Raw genomic sequence first — 21,335 nt, forward strand, 5'->3', positions numbered from 1 at the left:
TTTAATTTTTCCCCGTAATGCAGCATTAAAACCTCCTATCTGGATAATTTATTATCTCACACAACTACCAAGCTCCAGGCAGGAGCAAACGGGTTCAGGCTGATTTAAGGAACAAAGGAAATTTCCAGGGAAATTTGCCTCGGATCATTCTCAATGCATCTGTTTTGAAGAAGGAGAGGGGAAAAAAAAGCAATGTTTAAGCACTAGCAAATCAAAACTGATTTAGTGATCTAAAGGACTGAATTGAAGCCAACGCAGTAAAACCAACCACAAAAATTATCACAGCTCCACTTATGCAAATCTTTCTATATCAGGAAAAAACCCAAACCCAGCACAGCTTTATTTAAGAATTTGGCACACTGAAAGCAGAGCCATGGACAAAAGACATGAGCATTTCTTCCACTCAGATATTTGGGTATGAATCATAGAATCATAGAATCATAGAATTGGCTGGGTTGGAAGGGACCTCAGAGATCATCTAGTCCAACCCTTGAACCACCGTTGCGGTTGCTAGACCATGGCACTGAGTGCCACATCCAGTCTTTTTTTAAATGTCTCCAGGGACGGAGAATCTACCACCTCACCGGGCAGTCCATTCCAATGCCTGATCACCCTCTCCGTGAAGAAATTCTTTCTAATATCTAACCTAAACCTCCCCTGGCACAACTTAAGACTGTGTCCTCTTGTCTTGTTGAAGGTCGTCTGTGAAAAGAGTCCAGTTCCCACCTCGCTACAGCCTCCTTTCAGGGAGTTGTAGACAGCAATGAGGTCTCCCCTGAGCCGCCTCTTCTTCAGGCTGAACAGCCCCAGCTCTCTCAGCCTCTCCTCATAGGGCCTGTGCTCGAGTCCCTTCACCAGCCTGGTTGCCCTCCTTTGGACCTGCTCCAGGACCTCGATATCCTTCCTGAACTGGGGGGCCCAGAACTGGACACAGTACTCAAGGTGTGGCCTCACCAGCGCTGAGTACAGGGGCAGAATCACCTCCCTGGACCTGCTGGTGACGCTGTTTCTGATCCAGGCCAGGATGCCATTGGCCTTCTTGGCCACCTGGGCACACTGCTGGCTCATGTTCAGCTTCCTGTCAATCCAGACTCCCAGGTCCCTTTCTGCCTGGCTGCTCTCCAGCCACTCTGTCCCCAGCCTGGAGCTCCCCATGGGGTTGTTGTGGCCAAAGTGCAGGACCCGGCACTTGGCCGTGTTGAACCTCATCCCGTTGGAATCGGCCCAGCTCTCCAGTCTGTCCAGGTCCCTCTGCAGAGCCCTCCTGCCTTCGAGTTGATCAACACTCCCCCCCAGCTTAGTGTCGTCTGCGAATTTGCTGATGATGGACTCAATCCCCTCATCTAAATCATCAGTGAAGATATTGAACAGAACTGGGCCCAACACTGATCCCTGGGGGACACCACTAGTGACCGGCCGCCAACTGGATGCAGCCCCGTTCAGCACCACTCTCTGGGCCCGGCCCTCCAGCCAGTTCCTAACCCAGCACAGGGTGCTCCTGTCCAAGCTGTGGGCTGACAGCTTTTTCAGGAGAATGCTATGGGGGACGGTGTCAAAGGCTTTGCTGAAATCCAGGTAGACCACATCCACAGCCCTCCCCTCATCCACCAGTCGGGTCACCTGATCATAAAAGGAAATCAGGTTGGTCAGACAGGACCTGCCCTTCCTAAAACCGTGCTGGCTGGGTCTGATCCCTTGCCCATCCTGCAGGTGCTGTGTGATTGCACTGAGGATGATCTGTTCCATGACCCTGCCAGGCACTGAGGTCAGGCTGACGGGCCTGGAGTTTCCTGGGTCCTCTTTCCGGCCCTTTTTGTGGATTGGCGTGACATTCGCCAACTTCCAATCATCTGGGATGTCCCCAGTGAGCCAAGAAACACAGCAGCAGAACCACAAGCTGGCAAAGGAGAATTTGTAAGGCTCAGTATATTAAGGGATAAGTCCAGTTTGATACTGGGAACTCGACTCCACAGCCTGGCTTTTCTTTTTCCAGCAGGAGCTTTAAAACCTGAGCTCAGACATTAAGATCTGGATCTTTTGTATAAGGACAAAATAAAAGCCATAAAGTGCATCCAGAGATAAAAGGAGTTTTTGGTCTGTATTTCTTTTTGTGAAGCCAGGTGAGTACAGCCCTGTTTAAACACTGATTTACTTGACCTTGGCTTCAGGAGGAATTGTTGGGACACAATATTTTAACCAAATATTTAATCTCTATGGAAAAATCAAGCTCCTCAGCCATTTCCAGAAATGTCAAGCACCAAGCTAGGCATCTGCCACATCCAGATTTGATCAGAAGATGCTCCACACCTTCCAGAAAAAAACAAACCAAACCTGTCCTCTAAGCACAAAATATTAGTTATATGCCAAGTCACTAATTACCTCTGCTCAGAAACATGGAGTGCCTTTTGGAGAGCAATTCAAACACTGAGTTCAAGATGAAATGAACTGGGCAAGAGAACTGGAAGGAAAACAAGCTTGAAAGACAAAGTTTTGGCTCTGCTGAGGATGCTATAAAATAGAAAACCAGAAGGCAACTTCTGGGAGTGTCTACTTTGATGATACTTTGGTTTATGTAAGAAAGCAAAAAGTAGCAGAATCATTTGTGATAAGGTTTATCAAATACCCAAAGACCCCAAGAGAAAAATCTGTGTTTATCCTCATTGTTTCAAACAGAAATCCAGTGATTCTATTTATTTGGTTCAGTTTTCACCCCTTTAAAAATATAAAGCCTTGAATATATTTTGGTTTGCCCTTGTCTTTACAAAAACAGCTTGTTTGGTATTTAGCAACTCTCTGAAGTGGAGGGTGAAGCCTGAATTCAGAAGCCTGAATCTGGATCCAGAGCTGCTGAACCAGTGGCCACTGAGCAGTGAGAAATAATGAGATGAGAGGTAGGAAAACCAGGCTGTGACTCATTCTAAATACACAGGGAATGCTTCAGCTTCAGCTAATATTTAAGCATCACCTGTGAGATGTTCTTAACCTCTGCAGGTTTGGAGGCAGGAGCTGGTGGGTGCTGGGGACCCTCTGCAGTGCCAGTTCCACCTTCTGGCTGAGGTCCCACATCCAGGGGAAGAGAATCTGTACAAGTCTGAAGTTGTGTGCTGGCACTAAATATGTATCTGCAGCCATTCTGAGTCCAAACCTGCACTTGTTTTATATATTAAAAAAAAAAAAAAGGTGGTGTAAAGCACACTGGTGTAGTTATGGCAGACCACAGAGCACAAGGGGAGTGTGAAAGATTACTTCTCTCAGTTGCTCAACGTAACATCCCTTTGCACACGAGGCAGATGGCATGAATTGCATCCTCCTCCCTAAATAAAACAAAAATATCCAAGTTTTACATGGCTGAGATCTGCAGAGCTGGGAGGTTCCCAGCACACAGCCCGGTGGGTGCCAGGACAGCTGCTCGGGGCAGATGGGTCCTTTGACAGCTTGCTAATGCTGACTTGCTGGGGAAAGGAAGCCCTGGTGAGGTCGGCCAACGTGGGGCCATCTGGTTCCTGGAGAGGAAAGGCTCTGGGAACAGCAGGTAGGCAACGCTGGGGCTGAGGATCCAACCAAGATCATCCCTGGTTACAACCTCGAGTTGTGCGGCCGTGTGTGTAGAGCTGGCAGCTCCTTCCTCCTCCTCCTCCTCCTCCTCCTCCCCCTCCTCCTCCCCCTCCTCCTCCTCCTCCTCCCCCTCCTCCTCCTCCTCCTCCTTCTCCTCCTCCTCCTCCTCCTCCTCCTCCTCCTCCCCTCCTCCTCCTCCTCCTCCTTCTCCTCCTCCTCCTCCTCCTCCTCCTCCTCCTCCCCCTCTTCCTCCTCCTCCTCCTCCTCCTCCTCCCCCTCCTCCTCCCCCTCCTCCTCCTCCTCCTCCTCCTCCTCCTCCTCCTCCTCCTCCTCCTCCTCCTCCTCCTCCTCCTCCTCCTCCTCGGGATTTCTGTGCTACAAAAAGCTCTTTAGGAGCCACTTTCTGCTTATTTCAGCTTGCTAATAGCAGGGCAAGGTGATGGTTTGTGTCAAAACTGCTTAGAATGGATGCCAAGAGCTGTAGTTCCAGACTGAAAATAATCATATGGTCAGAAAGGTGGAAAAATGAACACACTGAGTACAGCAGAGAGCTTGTCAGAAACATTCCTGTGAGGTGAAACACTCCTGTTCACCTGTTCCCAAAATAACACCTTCTCTGGGGAAAATCCAGAGTACACAGCATGACCACAGCAGCTTGCTGGGGATATGGACACTTTCCCACACCAACTGCTGGGGTGGGATTTCTTGAATTGTTTTTTTTATTCCCACCATAAATTTCTCAAGGACAGGCAGGAGCTGGGAGGAGCCTCATGAAAGGGCACAGAAAATGTTGAGTGCACTAAGATACCAAAATGTTCATCCTCAGAAAGATAATGGCTCTGTAACTCCCAGAGAGCAGGAGGATGGGTTTGAATTTTCTCAGACCACACATAAATCCTTCCAGCTTCCCACTGCTGCTACAGACTGTCCAGGAACAGAAAGGATTAATTAAGCCCTAGGCCAGTGGATTTACTTGCTAGAGACAGGGAATGAACTCAGCAACTCAAATAACACTCAGCAAAATGCTAATAAGAGGAAGTATCACTTGTTGGTAATACATCACCCTGGTGTGGGGGGCTGGGGGAACCTTTGGGTCACTTGAGAGCTATTTGCATGGGAATCACAGTTACTGTAGAAACCTGGCTCTAAATTCCCCAAGTAATCCATGGGGGTTTTTAAGTGCACTGAATAGAAAACAATTTCAGAAAACACCAAGCATCTAAATCACCTGGAAAAGTCACATCTCCTTCAAAGCTTCAATAAGTTCTCATTAACACCAAGATTTCCAGCCCAGGAGGACCCTGGACATTTGCACAGAGCTTTAGCATCCAGGTGCTGCTTTCAGATGGAAAACCTCAGAGTTAGGGATCAAGTAGCTGGAACACACCTCAGAGTTCCCTTTCCAGTGGATTTCCAACAGAATTCCTGCTGTCAATGGGAGCTGGGGAAAAAAACCTGACCAGTAACCTCTTTGCAATCAAAGGCAGGCCACAAAATGCCACAGATTGGTACCATCCACCTTCTCAGGCAGAAGAATTGACATTTAGATGTAGAGGGCAAGGACTCCAAGAAAGGTTTCACCATTCTGCTGCAAAAATCAAACTTGCCCTCCTGAAAGCCCCAGCCCCTCTCTCAAGCTCATTTTATCTTTGCCAAAACAAACCCAGCACTGCAGGAGGCAAAACTGTTTTTCCCATTTCAGGGAAATCCTGACATGGATCACAAAAAGCTGATTTTGTACTGGGATGTGAGGTGGGGGAGGCTCAGGCCCCATTTCAGAGGAAGGGAATGAACTCTCCTGCAGCATGAGGAAGGTGAGTTTTAAGAAAGGAAATGATTCCCTTCTGAGTTCCTTAGAGAGCTCCCTTGGAGCAGGACAGGAGCTTGGAAAAACTCAGTGTCACCACCTGAAGAAGCAAGTTCCAAACCATAGCAGAATTTGCCCTTCCTCAGGTGCTGAGCTCTCCTCTTCATGCCCTGGAGTCACCACTAGCAACAAACCTTTATCTAGGTATTTTCCAGGTCTTTTCCAAAGAACTGGCATTTCACAATCCAAGCTACAACTCTGGGGGTCAACAAACCCACAGAGGTATTACCAGAGATGATCAGAAAAATCACACATTTGCCTGAGGTAAATCTTAGCTAAACACTAGAAAATTTTTTAAGTCACTAAGAAAAGAGAATTTAAGCAAATTTTTGTAGTTTCTGTATTTTTAAGATTTATTTTTTATAAGGAAATTCTTTTTTCCCCTTCTGCAAGGTTGAGGAGCTGGTGCTTAACAGCTGACAGCTAACTGTGGGTTAGGGCTCCCTCCATAACACAGCAGAATTTTCCTAAAAATCCACAATGAACAGAAATGCTGTATGAAAACAAAGCTGAAGCCCTGAAAGCCACGTTAGGGAAGAGTCTGACAGGAATAAAGTCTGGTCCTTTGTCAGGCTCCAGCCACCACTAACAATGGTGTCAGCCACTGGCACAGCTGAATCAGAGCTCACCAGGGCTGGGCTGGCAGTGGTGACAAAGGACAAATATTAAAGAGCAGTTCAGAAGCAGTTTGTTTCCAGCCTGGTTATCCAGAGCAGTCCTCAGCTCCTTTTGATCTTGTCCAGCCTACCAGAAATCCCCAGCACTGATGGAAACCTCCAGCCAGGGTGTCCCCCCAAGCCCAGCCACTGCCACCCAGTGCCAGGGGATGGATGGAGGGATGGATGGATGGAGGGAGCGATGGATGGATGGAGGGATGAGAGGATGGATGGATGGATGGAGGGATGAGAGGATGGCTGGATGGATGGAGGGATGAGAGGATGGATGGATGGATGGATGGATGGAGGGATGGAGGGAGAGATGGATGGATGGATGGATGGATGGATGGATGGATGGAGGAGGGAGGGAGGGATGGATGGATGGATGGATGGGTGGAGGGATGGAGGGAGAGATGGATGGATGGATGGATGGATGGATGGGTGGAGGGATGGAGGGAGAGATGGATGGATGGGTGGAGGGATGGATGGATGGATTGAGGGATGGATGGATGGGTGGAGGGATGAGAGGATGGATGGATGGATGGATGGATGGATGGAGGGATGGAGGGAGAGATGGATGGATGGAGGAGGGAGGGATGGATGGATGGATGGATGGATGGGTGGAGGGATGGAGGGAGAGATGGATGGATGGGTGGAGGGATGGAGGGAGAGATGGATGGATGGATGGATGGATGGATGGATGGATGGATGGATTGAGGGATGGATGGATGGATGGGTGGAGGGATGAGAGGATGGATGGATGGATGGAGGGATGAGAGGATGGATGGATGGATGGATGGAGGGAGAGATGGATGGATGGATGGATGGATGGATGGATGGATGGATGGAGGAGGGAGGGATGGATGGATGGGTGGAGGGATGGAGGGAGAGATGGATGGATGGATGGATGGATGGATGGATGGATGGATTGAGGGATGGATGGATGGATGGATGGATGGATGGATGGGTGGAGGGATGGAGGGAGAGATGGATTATTTTCATCCTGCTGCTGACAGATGAATTTGATCCCAGCACATGTCACCCCCCTGCCTTTCTGTTGAGGCTTTCTGCATTTCTGAGGAGCAGGTTTGTGAGCAGCACATTCACCACCTTTGTGTTTTCAAATCCCAGTTTGGGCTCCTCCTTTCTTTGTCCTCAAGAAACCCAAGAGGATGAATCCCCATCCTCTCCTCCAGACTCTGGCTGCTTACAGAGGAGATGTTTCTGTTCTAACTCATGTGGAAATTTATTACCCTCAGCTGTTAGTCAAGGTTTCTGCAAGAGAAACAGCCTTAAAAGAAAGGAACAATTTGAAACGGATTAAAATAAGTTGTCATATAAAAGAACACTTTCACAACAAATTGAAAGGTTTTAACCTCTTACATGATTCCTGGGCCTGAGCTGGAAGGTTCATTTCTTCCTATCAGTGGGGGAAAAATCAAATAAAAATATTGACTCAATTTTAATCAAACTGAGCTCTCCTACTTAATGATCTGTTTCAGACTGAGCTTCTAATCCAGCTTGTTCTCCTCAACAGGAAAAATACAATCATGTTCTATCTCCTTTGTCTTTTTTCTTTTACAGCCAACATAAAAAATGCAGCAAGTTCTTGTCCTCACCCTTGCACAAGGGATGCAAATGTATTTCCAGGGTGTTTCTTTCCATCTCCTCTGAGAAGAGCTCAGCACTCAGACTGTTAAAACAACCACCCCTAGGCAGCACTCAGGGAGTTTAACCTTAAACACCACCATTTAGCTAATGGCACATTTCAAAACCTCTCACTTCAATGTGTTTGCAGGAAGCTTCATTTGCCACACCACCAGCTGCTGCAAAGAGAAAACCAAACCCCAAACCCCAAACCCACTTGTGAGTTATTTTGTTTGCACCACAGATCTTCAGCTTTCCCAAAGTGCTGCAGCTGGCTGGGGTTTCCTCTGGCATTTGCTTGGTGTCACTGCACCCTCCCCAAGTTTTAAGGAATTGTAGGGAAACCAGGATCTATGGCTGGAGCTCTGAACACCAGCAAAGCCACCAGAAGGAAGCTTTGGGGCTGCCCCAGGTCTGTACCAAGAGCAGCCTCTGCTCCCCATCTGCTCAGCCCCTGAACTCTCTGCACCAGGATCTCTTTATTTATCTTTTTTAGCATTTTAAAGCTTTAATCTCAGCTGTATGAAGCTTGGGCAAACCAGGCACCTTGCCCAAAATGTGGTTCCATTTCAGTTTGTTCTGAAAAGGCAGATTTCCCCCCACTTTTTTCACACAGATGTTTGTACCCACAGACTTCCCACATTTTTCTATGTACCACTGTTTGTATCCACACACACATTTGCTCCATTTTTACGTATATACACATGGGAATAAATGTACAGATGTAGATTTCCCCCCATTTTTCCAGCAGGTGTATACAATCTCCATTCACACTCCTGCACAACACCCACGGGGTACCACACCTGCACAGGACACCAGGTCCCACACCAAACCTCTCCCCTTCCACAACCAACCAGTTGCTGCCAGCTTGGCTGATGTAACAAAACCCTCAGATGGAGCAAAATCACAAGAGGCTTGTAAAAAATGAAGCTGAGGAAGGGCTTGAAGTGATGGAGCAACTCAGCCTGGTGGGAGATGTCCTTGCCCATCCCAGGAACACCAGGGATGAGATGATCTTTAAGGTCCCTCCAACTCAACCCATTCCATGATCTGATGAGAAGAAATGGGCTGGATCAGAGCCCACTGTCAACCTCAGGAGTCTGAGACCCATTTTGATGAATTCCAGCCTGGTCAGTGGGGCACCAGTGCCAACAGAGCTGGCTCCAAGGCACAGCAGTGTAAGAACCCAGAACTAAAGGAAATGTACCCAGTGCACAGCAATGATTAAAACTGGCTGACAGGTCTCAAAGTGTGATGGAATATACAGAATTATCCTCAGGCAAGTGGTTTTCTGCCACAGTTCTGTAGGGATTGCTTTTTACAGCTCTTTTAGTTCCCCTTCAGCAATGCTGGAAGAAAATCAGCAGTGGTGGCTGCAGACAAGGGGGATTGGGGGAGAGAAAGGATGGCAGAGAGCAGGCCAGGGGACAGAGTGAGCAGAACTGCCCAGGCAGAAAACACAGCCTGGGTTTGAAGGTGGTGACATCTGCTTTTGGTGGTGACATCTGTTGATCTTTACAGACCATGCCACCTCCCCAGTGCAGGAGGACTGGGCCACAGGAGGTGGCAAAAGGTGTGAGAGGATGAGAGGAAAAGCAATGAGTGCTTTGGGACCTGGCTGTGGTCAGGGCTTCTCTGGAGAAGTCCAGCTCTGAAGTCCAGCCAGAAAGAGGCCTCAGGATGTTGGAGTGATCAGCTGAGATGTCTTCTAGAGGCTCATGGACCATGAAGCACATGGGTGTAAAAGATGGCAAGGACAAGTCCTTTCCTGGCTGTTAACCTCCTCTTTTAATCCACTCACTCCTCCAAGAGCTCCTCAGGTCCCTTTCTCCTGAGCATGGGTTCCAGCACTTGAAGGGACACTAAGGCCACATCCACAGCTTCTGAAAGCTGCTTCCCCTGCAAACCAACAAGAGCATCTTCAGAGCACCTTCTCCTCCTGCCAAGCAGCACAAGAATCAACAACCCCAATCAACAACCCCATGGGGAGCTCCAGGCTGGGGACAGAGTGGCTGGAGAGCAGCCAGGCAGAAAGGGACCTGGGAGTCTGGATTGACAGGAAGCTGAACATGAGCCAGCAGTGTGCCCAGGTGGCCAAGAAGGCCAATGGCATCCTGGCCTGGATCAGAAACAGCGTCACCAGCAGGTCCAGGGAGGTGATTCTGCCCCTGTACTCAGCGCTGGTGAGGCCACACCTCGAGTACTGTGTCCAGTTCTGGGCCCCTCAGTTTAAGAAGGATGTAGAGGTCCTGGAGCAGGTCCAAAGGAGGGCAACCAGGCTGGTGAAGGGACTCGAGCACAGGCCCTATGAGGAGAGGCTGAGAGAGCTGGGGCTGTTCAGCCTGAAGAAGAGGAGGCTCAGGGGAGACCTCATTGCTGTCTACAACTCCCTGAAAGGAGGCTGTAGCGAGGTGGGAACTGGACTCTTTTCACAGACGACCTTCAACAAGACAAGAGGACACAGTCTTAAGTTGTGCCAGGGGAGGTTTAGGTTAGATATTAGAAAGAATTTCTTCACGGAGAGGGTGATCAGGCTATGGAATGGACTGCCCGGTGAGGTGGTAGATTCTCCATCCCTGGAGACATTTAAAAAAAGACTGGATGTGGCACTCAGTGCCATGGTCTAGCAACTGCTCCGGTGGGTCAAGGGTTGGACTAGATGATCTCTGAGGTCCCTTCCAACCCGGCTAATTCTATGATTCTATGATTCTAATCCCATGATGAAAATGTCAGACACTTGCTCCAACAAGGGACATCCCACCACACGGAGCTGCTGGAGGATTGTTCCAGCTATTTCATGCACCCTGATTAGTCCCAGTGCTTCTCACCTGGCAGGCACAAGGGCTCCAGGACAGCCAGAGCAGAGAACAGCAAGGAAAACCCCCAGGAGACCCCAAGGTCATGGACAAGTCCACACACTGCTCTGCAGGCTGGCATGAGCTTACTGGGACCAGTACAGCAGCATCTCATGCTCATCCCTTCTGTTGGGAGTTCAGTTACCTAAATAACTGCATGGCTAAAAAAAAATTATAATCTATCTGACACATTAGAAACCCAGCTCCAACACCCATTAATTCAACCATATCCAACTGACCACCTGAATCAGCAGAGGGGCTGCTCCAAAATTATCTAGCTCAGAGAGTCACCACATGACTTTTGTGCTATAGAAATCCTCATCCAGGACCACGACCTGAAAGTAAGAAAAATCCACTAGGGATAACTATTTGAAGCCTGAGAACAGGGACTGTGTAACCTGCAAAAGCAGCTGCCAGAACACATGGAAGCATCACCTCTCAGCTCTGGGACTCAGTTAGGTTTTTGCTGAACCTTCCCAAACAATCCCAGCATGTGACATGTCAGCATTAAAGTTCCCAGTTCCAAGAGAATGGAAAAATAATAAAACCAGAAGGAGAGCATCTGAATTAGAAGGCTCAGGCATCCTCAGCACAGAGGTGACCACCAGCCCCCTCCTCACCTTTCCTACAGTGTGGAATTTTACATCCTTTTATTACACAAGGATTTAAGCACCCTTACACCACACTGTCCTGGTTTGGACCAGGATAAAGGTGATTTTCTGTCTTGTACTTTTGCTTTTAGCTAAGTTTCTCAGACAGTGTGTGCTTCTAGGATTGATAACACTTGATGTTCACAGTTACTGCTAGAGACTGGTGTGCAGAGCCAAGGACACTGCTCAGCTCTGAGGAAAACATTTTACCGTCCAGAAGGAGTAAAGAGGTCCCACCTGAACCCTCCTTTGGGGAGGAACAGACAAGATAGATGCCAGAACTGACCAAACAGAGTATTCCATCCCATATACGTCACACTCAGTATAAATTTGAGGCATCACAAGGGCCGAGCCAGATCTTTTCCTGATTTCCTGCTTCCCTTCCTTCACCCGGCATCCTGGAAGGATCCCGTCCGTTCATCTGCCTGTGCTCCTGATCCGTGCCAGCCCATATCTGTGTGTTCCTGCCTCCAGTTCCTGACTGCTGCCGACTCCAGGAGTCCAGCCTGGACTTTCCCAGGGCTGCCCTGCAGCCTCGGTGGTGACGTGAGAGTTATTGGGGGAGAGGGGGAGGAATGTGGTTTCCATTTTCCTGTATATTTGTATATATTTAGTAATTTTTCCTATTTATCATTACTGTTCATTAAAGTTGTGTAGTTTAGTTTCCAACCCATCAGTCTCTCTCCCTTATTCTCTCTCCTTTCTCTATCAAGGAGAGAGAGATTAATAGAGAGCCTCTGTTAGTCGGTTTAATCGCCGGGCCAGTGTTAAACCGTGACACACACATAACCAAGGGCACTGTGCATGCTTCCTAAAACCTCAGCACAGGGGTGCAGGATGCATTTTAGGATGGCTGAAAATCACTTTCTCTGCCCAGAGAGGACTCAAAGTGAGGCCCCTGTAGCCCAAGGAGCTGCTCCCACATCCCAGTCCCACTACAGGCTCACCAGGTGCCTCAACTTTCAGGCTCCAGATTTTATTTTCTTTTCATCTTCTGCCTGGCAGGACAGGGAAACCTGACACTTGCCATGAGGCTCAGGGTGGCTTTCAGCTGATCCCACTTAATGAGGAATTCCCAAAGTGCCTCTCAAGGGGTGCAGCTAATCCCACTCACTGCCAGGGTTTTTCTTTTTTTACTCTTAGAAAAATTGAATATGGCTGAAAATATTTCCTCTTATTTTGATTTACAGATATTGCTTTGCATGAGGGAACTGTGACATTTGGGTATTTGGAAAGCTCAGTGTGAGCTGTTCCTACACATTACTGCTAAACCAGTAATGGGAGATGAAAGAAAAAGGGGCTTTGAGAGCAGCTGTCCCACTGAACCAGCTGCTGCTGTTCATATCAACCTGCTGAGATTTGTTACCTGAAGCAGCAAAAAATTGCTAATATTGTTTTAAGTGAAGATTAAAGCACATGTGAGTGGATTGAAGTGTCATTCTCCTACAGGCACTGATTAGATAAAAAATAATGATTTGAAAAGCTAAAAATGTCATTGTGAAAATCAGGATAAGAAGTTAGAAATCAACAGTTTATGCCCTTACAAGGGAAGGGGAATCCTTCAGATGGATGGCCACAAACCAGACTCCTCCTAACATGAGGAACATGAGCTACATGGGAACACCAGGCTGGGTACTGCCCAGCACCACCCAAGCCAAGGACCAGCAAACCAGGGCAGTCTGAACACTGAGCATGCAGGCTCTGGAGTGTAACCAACAGATCCACAGCTCTTCCCAACATCAGAGACTTGCTAAGGCACATCAGTGTCTGAAGAAGATGTCACCTGTGTTCAAAACATGCCAGACATGAAAAGAACTCCAGCTACTTCACAAGGTTCCCAAAATGATTATGGCTTTACAACACCCATAATCTGCTCAGACTTCCCCAGCTGAAACCTTTGAAATGATAGTTAGGTAAAAGCAAACCCACAGAATGTTTTCTGTTGATTTTCAGCACTGGATTTCACAGAACAACTGATGCTGAGGCTGAGAAATCACTTCAAATGAAGGTAGCACCTACCTCTAGAGCACAGGCAGCAGTGAACTCACACAGGAGTGGTGAGAAGTGGCTAAACCCACACATTCCTCTTCAATTAATGAAAAAAAAATACCCAGGCACCTAATGTAACCTAAATTCACTCTCACTGTCCTGCCACTTGTAGCTCTGCAGGAATGCTGACCCAGGAAGACTCCTCTTAATCAGCCACAAATGGCCCAAGAGATTGTGAATGGTTTGGTGTGATGCTGAGCAACATCTGAGGAGACTCTGCTTTGGTGGAGCAGGGGAATGACTCTGCTCACCCCACAGACCATTTCTCTGCTCAGTTCCTTTTATGTGATCACCTTCCACACTGAGATGCTTGGAGGGACTGTCCTGACCTCACTCCATGGGATGAAGGTGATTATTGCCAGGTTTACAAGAAGCTCAATGCAAAATAACCACTGAAGTGTTCAGCCCACCAATGAAGCAGTTTTTGCACCTTGATTTACAAGAGAGACAGAGATGACATTTTTATAGCTGAAGCAACAAATCATTGCCTGCTGCTGGGGGCAGGGGGAGCAATCTGAAAAAGGAACAGCTACATCTTCATCTTCTGTGTTAAGAGCTTGGCTGTAAAAGCACTGAGGAGCCTTTGTGACACACTCAAGATGCATCTTCAGTGATATTTGTCCCCAAACACCCATGCTCCAACAAACACAACCAAGGAAGGCAGAAGAAACAAGCAAAGTGGTGTAGCTAAAGAGCACATCCCAAAAATGTAAGGGAAGAAAATGTTGCTCTGGTATCCTAGTAATATGGAGAAGTAACATGGATAAAGCTCAGAACTGGCACCAAAAGGACTTTGGGGGAAGATTTGGCAAGGGAGACTGAGATTCCAACAAATCCATCCCCAGCACTGACCTCTTGAAGTGGTTTGCCAGGACTCCCACCAGCTCCCCAATTCTGCTGTCGTTGGAGGGCTCTTTGCTGAAGAGACAGACAATGAGATCCTTGTTGTCTTTGGTGTGGAAGACCACGAGCTGGTCCTTGCCATTGGAGACACTGAGTCCCACCAGCTGGGAAGAGAAAGCAAGAACAACAAGGACACATCTTGGTTACTGGCCTGGCTTTGGTCTCCTCTGCAGCTGCCATCCTGGCTCTCCATCTGCCTCCTCAGAGAGCTCAGGACAGGGGCAGTCTGCAGGTTCTCTTCCAGCTGAGAAAGCAAAGGTGAAACCACAGGGTTGGTTTGGAAGTCAACAATCTCCAAAGTGTGAGGAAATGTCACCATCTAGCCCAAAGCAGGATGTTCCTGTGTCACTGTGTCACTGCAGGGGGTTTCTGCCCAGCCAGTACCATGGGCACCCACCAAAGAGGATCCTTCTAGGACCTTGCCCAAAAGTCTCAGCCTGGATGGCACCAAACTGCTTGGTGGCCAAGTCACAACCCTGGTTTGGTTTTATTTTCCTTTTCAAAGGAAACCAACAGTATCACAGAATCACAGAATCCTAGGGGTTGGAAGGGACCTCGAAAGATCATCTAGTCCAACCCCCCCTGCCAGAGCAGGGCCACCTAATCATGAATTTGGCCAACAACCATTTTCAAGTGCACATTTGGAGTGCTGGAATGCAACAGGACACAGATAATGTAAGAATAAAGTGTTTTACTGAAAGTCAGAATATCATGATGTGTAATACAAGCTGTAACCCCACAAAGCCACGATGGGTCCAGTGATTAGGCAGGGGCTCCAGGAAAGCTGGGGAGGGACTTGGGACAAGGGCCTGGAGGGATGGGATGAGGGGGAAGGGTTTGCAGCTGGGAGAGGGGAGATGGAGAGGAGATCTTGGGCAGGGAGGGAGGGAGGGAGAAATTGTTTGGGGTGAGGGTGCTGAGCCCCTGGGTGCCCAGGTTGCCCCCAGAAGCTGTGGCTGCCCCATCCCTGGCAGTGTTGAAGGTTGGATGGGGCTTGGAGCCCCCTGGGCTGGTGGGAGGTGTCCCTGCCCATGGCAGGGGTGGCACTGGGGGGGCTTTGAGGTCTCCTCCAACCCAGTCTGGGATTCTAGGATTCTATGATTTTGGTTTTTTGGGTTTAGTTGGTGGTGTGTTGTTTTTTTTTTTTTCTGTTAAATAACCACTACTTGGAAAGCTTTGTCCTCAGCATCTCCCAAAGCAAAACTTGTCTATTTTTAGGAGTGGCAATCTGGGTACACAACCTATGCAGAGGAATTTTAGGAAAAGCAAAAAAATACTTTCTGCTGTGGAATACAAAATATAGGGATAGCAAAAGAAACATCAAGAGGCAGATACATTTAACAAACCAGTGATAAAAGCAAAATAAAATAAAAAATTAAAAAGAATGAGTACAGAGAGAACAGAGCAGATCTTCCCTGTCTACTGAAAGACTACACAGCTCCTTGGAGGCATCCAGAGATTTGCAGAGAAAAAGAACAATCTCCTGTAAGGGAGAGGCACCCATATACCATTTAGTGGAAATGAAAGTCTCATTATTCCCTTTGTAAAGAAAAAAACCTTTCTACATAACCCCACTGCCTGTGCTGGGGAGGACATGAGCACAAAGCCACCAGTTGCACATCCCCAGCACAGGTGGGGCTCACTCTCTGCCCTTTCAAGTTATGAAAGACTTTAAAGCCAGGCTGCACTTTGTGCCCAGGCATTAACAGCTGTCTGGGTTTGTAGTGTCCCTTAAAATTAATTTGCATGCTTAAACAACCTGCTGTGAGCACAGTGGGGCTGTGGGGATGGCTGCCAGCCATCTAAACGTGCACTGAGTGGGAAAGATGAATGAGCTGAAATCTCTGGATTTGAAAATCCTATTGAAATATTAATTATTTAACAGAACCACCTCAGAAGTGCAAGAGCCCTTCCAAATTTCCCTGTTTCACCCCCCCCCCATAGGCCTGGCTGAAGGAATAAATGTAAGACAAGAGAAATCATTGCAGAGCTGGTGTTTATCTCACTGTTTACAAACAGCAACATTTGCTGGGCTTGAAGATCAGAAAAAAACTCACAGAGCATCCTTTACTCAGCACTGGGCTGGGAAAGGAAGCTGCAAGGTCCTTCCTGCTGCTCAGTCACCTTTTCAATCCTTTCTGCCTTGCCCTGTTTATTTTCTCTCCAGGTAAGAACAAAAAGCCAGCTGTCTGCTGGCACTTCAGAGGCAGCTGCCAGAGTTCTCCCACACAGAGAATCCCCCAGAGCAGCATCTCAGCCACTCAGCCTTGCAAGCAAATCAAGTGCTCTGTCATCCTCTGCACAAAGTGACAGATCCCTCACAGAGGACATGAAGTGACAGAGCAGGTTTGTAGCATCCCGGGCTCAACCACTGCCAGGAGAAGGGGAGCTGTGCCGTGGTTCCTGCTGCTGTGCTTTGCTGTGCTCACTGTCTCCAGTGAGGTTGCCATGGAAACACCATCCCTGAGGATTCTGCCACGGGGAGGGGGTGTTTTCCACACGAGGATGGCAAGCAGGACATACCTGAGACACCACAGTCAGGGCTGGTGTTGCTCTGGTGCCTTTGCTTCTCAGAAATCTCTGCATCAGTTTAAACCTTGCCTGTGCCTCAAAAGGGAAGGAATTTAGGAATTTCTGGGTGATTAATGGGCTGCTTACACCTCCTCACACACCCCCCCCAGGAAGGGATGGGGCATGCAGAAAACCAGGAGAGAGACCCAAGGCAGCTCAGGAGGTAAAAGAATCACAACTGCAAAAGGGAAACCCCAGAAGTGTTACAGTACCAGCCACTGCCTGGGCTTTGGGTTAAAAAATCCTGACTAAAGAAATACAAATATTTCATGTATGCATAGAACCAAATACACTGCCAAAGCCTCTCCTCTGCTCCCCTCTCCCTGCAGTGCAGGGAGGGTTCAGCAGTGAAGCAGCAGGATCAGGGACCATGCCCGAGCATCATGATGCAATCCCCTGTGTCCAGGCAGATTTTCTGCTGTTCCTCAGCACCCCAGGGCAGGAGAAGGAGTTGAAAGGAGAAGCTGAGGCCAAAAGAGCAGAAATTTATCACTACAGCATTCACCATAGATAGCTGTCAGCAAACCCCCACTCTGACACCTGGATGAGTCAGTGCAGGGTCTTTTGGATCCATCCTTCCCGTGCAAAAGACTCCAGAGTGCTCAGGTCAAGGGAACTGTTGGGTCAAGAAGCCTTGTGGTAGGATGCTACAGGGAGTAATAGCAGATCTACAAAGAAGGCTGATTTATACCTGAAATATCCTCTGAGTAAGAGACCTAGATGCCCAGCCCAGTAATTGTTTTGCTGCCAGAGGAACTGCAAAGCAGCCACCCAAGAACCAGCACTCTGGGGGAATGGATACTCCAGTTTGTGAACAGGAACTGCTAATAGTTCTAGAGTAAAAGATATTCCACAGGAAATGTACAAAGTGTAGCTGACTTGCTCACCTCCTTCAATTTTTAAGGTATTTAGGATTCCAGAGGGAAAAGTTCAAGCTGTCAGCACCCTGACCTGGCTTTGTGCTGTGACACAAATGTACAAACTCTGCCTTTAACCCCACCAGACACACAGGTAAAGCAGATGTTTTTCTCCAGCTGTGACAAATGCAGCTTTACCTGTCATTACAAATGCAGTGAGGGAATGGCAGTGGCTGTTGTGGGCAAGGTAACAGCTCAGCAAACCAATACTGAGAAATCAGATGGACAGAATTCCACACTGCCCACCTGCATTCACCTGGGTACTGCCCAAAATCCCCCAGCCAGGGGGAACAACTCTGCTTGGAGCCTCTGTGCATCTGAACAAGTTGGTTTGCACAAGCAGGAGGGGGCACTCAGCAGAATTATCTGCTGACAATTTCACTTTGCACAATGAAGAGAGAATGTCAGGGGAACAGAATGTCAGCCAGGGGGAATGAGCTGCAGCTGCAAACTCCTGGGCAGTGACTCCTTCAGAACAAGAAACTGCCATGGAGAGACATGGAGAGATGTGGAGAGACATGGAGACACAGAGACACATGGAGAGACATGGAGAGACATGGAGACACATGGAGACACATGGAGAGACATGGAGAGACATGGAGACACAGAGACACATGGAGACACATGGAGACACATGGAGAGACATGGAGACACATGGAGACACAGAGACACATGGAGACACATGGAGACACATGGAGACACATGGAGACACATGGAGAGACATGGAGAGACATGGAGACACAGAGACACATGGAGACACATGGAGACACATGGAGAGACGTGAAGAGACATGGAGACACAGAGACACATGGAGAGACATGGAGAGACATGGAGAGATGTGGAGAGACATGGAGACACAGAGACACATGGAGAGACATTGAGAGACATGGAGACACAGAGACACATGGAGAGACATGGAGAGACGTGGAGAGACATGGAGACACATGGAGAGACATGGAGAGACATGGAGAGACATGGAGACACATGGAGACACAGCTTGGCACAGCCAAAGCTCCTCTGAGCATGAGCAAACAGGGCAGACAAGGACCTTGCTCCACAGATGCTGCAGTGGGTGAGCAGCAAGGAGGAAAGAAGAGGAGCTGCAAAAGCAACACCAAAAAACCCTCTGAGCTAATCCACTCCACATGAGCAGATCAGATTTTCCCCTTGCCCTAATCCCATCTCTGCTCTTTTGGCAATGTGGGGCAGCCAGGTTTGTTATTTCTCCAAATGCAAATGTCCCAGCAAATTTGTGTATGACATTTCCAAGCAACCCAGGCAGGTTCTGGAGGTTTAAGATAACTGCAGTAGTGTCACCTCAGGCTGAAGAAAGCAAATAAGAACTTGAATCCCCACTCCAGGATGCTTAAAGAGCCAAGATGAGCTGTACCCCTATCCACCCTTCCAACCAGTGATAATTTGCTGCTTTTCCACTGGCAGCTCAACTCTGCTGCCCCAAAAATACCTCCCCAGAATTCCAGATTTAGCTTTGATGAGATTTACATTAAACATGAAGAAACACTAAAAAGGAAAAATAAATTAAATGCAACATGAAGGATCAAACCAACCCCCAGAGACACAGACATTGTGTCCTAAGCTGCTGTGAAATGCTAACCCACTTATGGGCCCAAGATCCTGCAAATAAAAAAAATCAAAATAGAAGAACAAGCAGAAGAAAGTGTGATAAGCAGTTTGGGTTTAGCTTTTGTTTTATGCACTGGAATGACAAATTAACCTGATGCATCAGCCTGTAGGTTACTGAACTACAACTGCTCTGAAACACCTGAAAAATTGTAATCCTGGTCTTCTGCCACTGTATGGATATGAAAATGGAGCTAAAAAGCAGATGCACTGCCCATGGGCAAGAGCCTGAGATGAGATGAGATGAGATGAGATGAGATGAGATGAGATGAGATGAGATGAGATGAGATGAGATCCCCCAGTCCTGGTACTTACATTATAGAGAGGGATGGTCTTCATCACCTTGTACTGCTTCATGGGGTCCATCTTGTACAGGTGTCTGTCAGTGATGAAGATTGCTCTGTCCTCCACCTTGTTGAACCTATTGACCTGTGCAGAAACAGAGGCAGCCCAGCTGTCACTGCAAGGAGATGCACCAGCAAAGATCCAGCACCAGCACAGCTCTTACACAGGTTTTCTCTATGAGTTTTGAGACACTGAAAAGGGAAGCTGGACCTTCTGATCCCATTTTACAAAGAGAGGAAAGTGGAGTTGTGGAAAAGCCACAATTCCAGAGTCCCTGGGGAGGACTGGGGCAGCCTGAGACAGTCCATGGCCTCAGGGATGTGAAGCACCAATCCCTCACCAATCCCTCACCAGTCCCTCACCAGTCCCTCACCAGTCCTTCACCAATCCCTCACCAATCCCTCACCAGTCCCTCACCAGTCCCTCACCAGTCCCTCACCAATCCCTCACCAATCCCTCACCAGTCCCTCACCAATCCCTCACCAGTCCCTCACCAGTCCCTGTGCAGGCACCAAGCCCAGGCTGATGGCTGCTGCTGCCTTTGCCACCCCAAAAGCCTAATGCAGAATCCCTGTCCTGCAAAGCCCAACAGAGTGTCACCAAGTGGCAGTCCAGACCTGAAGCAGCCCAGCCCCTGGGTGCCCAGGTTGCCCCCAGAAGCTGTGGCTGCCCCATCCCTGGCAGTGTTGAAGGTTGGATGGGGCTTGGAGACCCCTGGGCTGGGGGGAGGTGTCCATTGCCCCTTGTCTTGTCCATGGGACTCCTTGTACACAGGGAGTCTCCATCTTCTCTGTGCCCCCCTTTAAGCACTGGAACACGGGGAGGTCTCCCCTGAGCATTCCCCAGCCTGAGCAGACCCAGTTTACTCAGCCTGGAGAACACAATTCTGGTAAAGTAAAAATGTAAATTAAAAATGAACTGTTGGAAGGCAGCAATATGCAAACCCCTCAGCCAGTGCAGCTGGAACCAGGCAAGGGCACAGCTCTGTGTCCTGGAATTTTGTTGCAGTTCATGGATCCTCTGTAGTGAGAGCAGAGAGAGGACAGGTTATTTCAGCATCAGCAAATGAAGTAAGGACAGCCCAGCAGCAAGCTCTGTGCAGCAGTCACATAATATCATTTCTCTTAATTCTAGGTATTCTGGCATTCAGAATCCATCTCTATTCTTGGCTGCCCAGGAGATCTCCAGTGAAAACCTCCTTCCAGCACCTGACCAATTAAATCACCAAAACTACTGACAAATGCCACAAAAGCACCTCTGGGAAAATGACTGCAAAAATCCACATTGTTCATTACAAATGTATTCAAGCAAAGGATCCAAGACACTGAATGTTGGACCCTCACAGTGACATCTGAAGTGGGGAAGACCCAGGAAAACTGAGAACAATAAATACCTATTGCCCAGCTCATGGAATTAGGGCAACTGTTCCCAAAACCAGAGGGGATGGGATCACATTGCAGCAGGAAACAAAACTAGACTGTCTCCAGAGAAGGGTTTTATACCCTGGGACTGTGCCTTTATTCATATCTCCTTTCTGAACACAGATCATCTCCATTCCCCCCATCCCACCACAACTCATCACTAATATTCCATGGGCTGCTGGTAACGTTGGGCCCCAGCAAATGGAATTTGCATGGAGGAAACATCTCTAACATCACAGTTAATTTGTCCAGGAAATG

General features: G+C 48.3%; 1 protein-coding gene across 2 annotated transcripts in view; it reads right to left on the reverse strand.

Moving 5' to 3' along the window:
• MYO1D (myosin ID) overlaps positions 1-21,335 on the reverse strand; it is a 145,454-nt gene that overhangs the window by 39,649 nt on the left and 84,470 nt on the right. For both annotated transcript variants that reach the window (XM_008495327.2, XM_030465756.1), the window contains 2 exons: positions 19,627-19,740; positions 14,132-14,286 (listed from right to left, as the gene is read on the reverse strand). In XM_008495327.2, coding sequence (XP_008493549.2) covers positions 14,132-14,286; positions 19,627-19,740 — 269 coding nt within the window. The remainder of the gene's footprint in view (positions 1-14,131; positions 14,287-19,626; positions 19,741-21,335) is intronic.

Source organism: Calypte anna, chromosome 27 (genome assembly GCF_003957555.1).
Source record: "Calypte anna isolate BGI_N300 chromosome 27, bCalAnn1_v1.p, whole genome shotgun sequence".
Taxonomy (NCBI): domain Eukaryota; kingdom Metazoa; phylum Chordata; class Aves; order Apodiformes; family Trochilidae; genus Calypte; species Calypte anna.